The sequence below is a fragment of the Sarcophilus harrisii genome, chromosome 3, assembly GCF_902635505.1.
Source record: "Sarcophilus harrisii chromosome 3, mSarHar1.11, whole genome shotgun sequence".
Classification (NCBI taxonomy): domain Eukaryota; kingdom Metazoa; phylum Chordata; class Mammalia; order Dasyuromorphia; family Dasyuridae; genus Sarcophilus; species Sarcophilus harrisii.
Window position 1 is genome coordinate 164,484,519 of NC_045428.1, and position 5,241 is coordinate 164,489,759.

The 5,241-nt window shown below is 48.0% G+C and overlaps 1 protein-coding gene across 1 annotated transcript; it reads left to right on the forward strand.

Moving 5' to 3' along the window:
- Positions 1-582: 582 nt before the first annotated feature.
- On the forward strand, positions 583-3,098 carry SOX1 (SRY-box transcription factor 1). The gene has a single exon (XM_031958730.1). The coding sequence runs from the start codon at positions 1,177-1,179 to the stop codon at positions 2,359-2,361; it is 1,185 nt and encodes a 394-aa protein (XP_031814590.1). The 5' UTR covers positions 583-1,176; the 3' UTR covers positions 2,362-3,098.
- The last annotated feature ends 2,143 nt before the right edge of the window (positions 3,099-5,241 follow it).

A 5,241-nucleotide genomic window follows, 5' to 3' on the forward strand; every position in this document is an offset into this window, starting at 1 on the left:
TTCACAAGCCCCTCCCTCCTTCCCCTTCCTTCTTTCCCTCCCTTCCTCCCTCCTTTCCTCCCTCCCAGAGTTTATATATCTCACCTCCCCACGTCACTCGACAGCGCGCCATGCAAATAATCCTCCCGCCGCAGCTCTCCCATTGGCCGCGGCAAACTCATTTAATGGCAGTTCCGTGCTCAGCGTATGGCTGCTGGGTCCCTGGCTCAGTGTGTGTCTCTTTCCCCGCTCCTCCTCTTCTGATTCCCCCAGCCGAGAAGAGGGAAACCAGAGAGAGAACAAATTATTGGGCAACTTCTCTCGGGCTCTAAGGTGTTCCCCCACCCCCCACCCCTTCCTTCCTTTCCTCTCTCTCTCGTTCCTATTCTCCTTCTCTCTCTTTTTTTTTTTTTAATTTTTCCTCCTCCTCCCTAGTACAATTTTAATTGTATCTTGCTGCCCCGCCAGGTTTGGAGGCGGTGGCGGTATAAGATTCCCCACCCTCTCTCTCTCTCTCTCTCTCTCTCTCTCTCTCTCTCTCTCTCTCTCTCTCTCTCTCTCCCTCTCTTCCTCTCCCTCTCCCCCCTCTCTCTCTCGGCACCTGGGACCGGCAGATGCAAATCACACGCTCCTCTCCTCTCTCCCTCTAGAAGTTGTAGCCACCAAGTTTTAAAGTCTTTAAAGAATAAGCGAGGAGGAGAAAGAAGAGAAGGAAAAGAAAGAGCGAGTGAGTGAGCCAAAGCGAGACAGAAGAACACCCCGTACCGAGCGAGCGACTGGGTACATCCGCCACTCACTCCTCCTCCCAAAGTGAAACAGCAACTTTACAACTGATTTGCACCTGTTTGAACAGCTCCAGCTAGAGAGGCGACAGCAGCAGTGGCAGAAGCAGCAGCAACAGCAGCAGCAACAGCAACAGCAGCAGCAGCAGCAACAACAGCAGCAAAGACACACCACCCCAGAACCAAGTGGTTTTTGCACGAGGAAAAAGTTTTCACCTGTAATTTTGATAGCCACTGCGTGTGTGCTTGGTTTTTGTTTTGAGTTTTTCCTTCTCTAAAATTTCTCATTATTAACCATAGGATCTTTTTAAATTTTTTGGACATCTCTCTCCATTTTTGATCATCTCTGTCTTCCTGGTACTCTATGCTTCACGCCTTTTTCTCCTGGTGCAGGTGAACACTAAAAGCCGCTTGAATGTACAGCATGATGATGGAAACGGACTTGCATTCCCCGGGTGGGGCCCAGGCCCCCACGAACCTAACGGGCCAGACCGGGGCTGGCGGAGGAGGAGGGGGCGGTGGCGGCGGTGGCGGCGGCGGAGGAGGCAGCAACAAAGCCAACCAGGACCGGGTCAAACGGCCCATGAACGCTTTTATGGTGTGGTCCCGGGGCCAGCGGCGCAAGATGGCTCAGGAAAACCCCAAGATGCACAACTCGGAGATCAGTAAGCGGCTGGGGGCCGAGTGGAAAGTCATGTCCGAGGCAGAGAAACGTCCTTTCATCGATGAGGCGAAGCGTCTGCGGGCTTTGCATATGAAGGAGCACCCGGATTATAAATATCGGCCCCGGCGAAAAACCAAGACCCTCCTCAAGAAAGACAAGTATTCGCTGGCCGGGGGCTTGCTGACGGCCGGTGCCGGAGGCGGAGGCCCGGCCGTTGGGGTAGGCATGGGAGTGGGAGTGAGTCCTGCTGGTGTGGGCCAGCGTCTGGAAAGTCCCGGAGGCACAGCTAGCGGAGGCTACGCGCACATGAACGGCTGGGCCAACGGAGCCTACCCTGGTTCCGTGGCGGCGGCCGCTGCCGCGGCAGCGATGATGCAGGAAGCGCAACTTGCCTACAGCCAGCACCCAGGCGCCGGGGGAGCGCACCATCACCCCCACGCGCATCCCCACCACCCTCACCACCCGCACAACCCACAGCCTATGCACCGCTACGATATGGGTGCACTGCAGTACAGCCCCATCTCCAACTCGCAGGGCTATATGAGCGCCTCGCCCTCGGGCTACGGGGGCCTTTCTTACGGCGCCGCGGCTGCCGCAGCAGCTGCCGCGGGCGGCCCACACCAGAACTCTGCAGTGGCAGCGGCGGCAGCTGCAGCGGCCGCGTCGTCAGGCGCCTTGGGCGCGCTGGGCTCGCTAGTCAAGTCTGAGCCTAGCGTCAGTCCTCCAGTCACCTCGCATTCTCGGGCTCCGTGCCCCGGGGACCTGCGCGAGATGATAAGTATGTACTTACCCGCCGGGGAAGGAGGGGACCCGGCGGCCGCTTCGGCGGCAGCGGCAGCCGCGGCTGCGGCACAGAGCCGACTGCATTCGCTGCCCCAGCACTACCAGAGCGCCAGCACTGGAGTCAATGGCACTGTCCCCTTGACACACATCTAGTCTCAGAGACCCCAATCCAGCGAGCAAGTGGCTGCGCGCTAGAGTTAGAAAGTGAGCGAGAGACTGACTGGCAAAGGAAAAAAAAAAAAAACTTACATTGCAACAAACACACAGCAAAACAACAAACTTGTACCTCTGCGATGGGACTGTCGCTCCCCAACCCCTATTCCTAGCTCTTGTCACCTCCCTCCTCTAACCTCCTAAACCTCTTTTACCTTCCCCTCTCCCATCACCGCCGCTTCCACCTGGACTTCCTTTTTGTACAGAATGTTTTGATGTTCTTGTAAAAAAAAAAAAATCCCGATAATATTAATAACGAGGAAAAGAAGGTAACAGTTGCTCTATTTACCTTTTTAGAAGCTCCTGAGAACTAGTTGCTGAGACTAGTTTTGCGTTTTAGACTGAACTTCGGTGTTTTATTGAGACTTTTTGTACAGTATTTATCAGTCATTGAGAAGGCATATAGCGTTTTATTTGTTAAAGAGGAAAAAAAAAACAAAGATATAGGCGATGCCAATTTTTATATAAACGCTTAAGCATTAACTCATCCTTGCATCGCTTCCGTTTGGCGCTTTATTGCCTAAGATACAGTGATGGGGAACAGTTCTCATTTGTTTCAGTTGTAGTAAAGGAACTCCGAACCACACGTTAAAGTTTTTTTCGTAACTGTTACCGCTTTTTTTTTCTGTTTATTTATATAAAGAGACATCTCCATCCACCCCACCCCCGTTTTTTTTTTTTTTCCGGACTGCTACGTTATGTTCTGGGTTTTGTAAAACTTTCTGTATTCGAGATCTTCCCCCCCCCCCCTTTTTTTGGTATGATTTCTTGTAAATGCATTGTGATTTTTGTTTTAATTTAGGCGTTTCGGGAGGTAGGGGGAGATTCAGATTGTGTACATAGTTTACTAAAAAGCGTTTCTGCTAAGAGAGGGAGAGAGAGAAAAACTTCAAAAGCCTCCCTTTCCCCTGGATTTTGAGTTAATAAAATTTTAAGTGAAAACTGTTTTTCTCCGCTAAATTTGAAATGTACTGATTTTAATCATATGTATAAACACCCTGAAAAACAAGTGATAAATCTGGAGGGGAAAAGAGAGAGAAAGAAGTTAATCAGGGTGAGCCGAAAATAAGAGAAACCGCCCCCTTTCCTGGCAGGAGCCCGAGGGGAGATCTCTAATAGTCGATATCAAATGTAAGGGGAGAAAGTCAAAAATCAATGAATGAGGTATAGGTTTTCAAAGGAGATTATTTTTAATATCTATTAAGTATTGTTAAGGAAGGCAAAATATTAAAAAAAAATATTTCCATAGTCTGGCCCGTTCATTTGCTTGTTTTATCTGTGAAGGCAATATCCTGGTGTGAATTTTACTTGCTGTGAAGCTTTGCCGCCTTAAACTGGTCTAGGGTCCAGACTGCACTTCTGTGTAGAGGGGGCGGGAGGGAGGGGGAGGGGAAAGACCCCAGTGGCGGGACTGGGCCAGAGATGGGGGACAAAGACAACGGCGGCACATGTGCCCCGTTCCCCCTGTAATTAACACGATTGCAAGCAGAACTGATGTATCTGGGTTTGGCTCACAGAAACACAATCTGAACCAAAAAATATGCTCAAACTGAGTCCCCCTGGTCCCTGTTTTCTGTCCCTTCCCCCCACCCTTCTCCATCCTTTGGAGAAGGGTGAAACGTTTTGTGGAACTTTCAAAATAACAAAAATCCTGCGTGAACTGAGATGCAAGTTGCTAACAACCGGTGTGAAAGCTGTCAAGCTAAATGCTGTGTTTGTTCCTAACAGGATCCTAAGGTTGTTTAATGCTTTAAAAAAAATGAATTCTATTTTTTCTAGGTGTTTATCGGTACCTTGCCATTTTTTTTCTGGAATTAAAAGTTTTCTGTAAAACTTTGTCTACTAGTAATTTGACAGCATTAAATATTGCATTCTAAAAGTCATACTGTAGCAAATACATTTTGAAACTAGTCGTGATATTAAGATAAAATTATATTTAATAGATCTTTAAAAGTCCAGATCGGGAAATGTGAGTTTCAGAAGCTTTAAGCCCTCCTTCCTTTCTCCTAACCTCCTTTCTCCCGCTTATTTTTCAGCATATTTTCTTGGTGATGAATGGGTGAATATTAGTTGGGGGAAACAATCGGACTCAATCTGAGTTAGAAACTACACTTTAACTCTAACGTCGATCTTTGACCATTGGCGAATGTCACTCGTTGGAGTCATTCTGGATCATTTTGCTTATACTGCTCATTACTTAAAGTGATTTTCGAAATTTCCATGGGCCATGTTTATTGTTTTCTAACAAGGTAATAAAAATCTTTCTTCTTCTTTTTTAAGTAACTTGGTCCTTTGTTAGCCCTTCAAAAAGTGTCCCTAGGAACGTGTGGCGCCTATGGATGGGTGAGCGGAATAGTGCTACAGTGACTTAACTTCCAGGGACACAAAGACCACTGAGAAATCTAATACCGCTCTTTTCACCGGAGTGTGGCCTTAATTTTTGAAACATTTATTTGGAGACATTGAAAACATACTTAATAATCTGAGGTATGTTCAAGTGCTTTACTGGTAACGCTGGCCGTAGAGCTCTTTTTGTATGTGTAGTACCTGTGTACCAACCAGTATGGTGATGGTGTGATTATGTGTGAAGACATGGTCACTCAGGTGTCTTCAAAGCCTGTGGCTAGACAGCTTTAGGACATAGCCAGCTGAAAATTGTTCTCATTTGGAAAAGTCCATTGGGTATCTGAGGAAAACAGGCACTGCACCTTAGTTGAAAAACCTGCAGAGATCAAAAAGTTCAGATATACCGACGAAGATGGGATGGGCATCTGAAAGCTGTTTAGAAAAATGCTGACATTTAACTTGGTTTTCATCTTG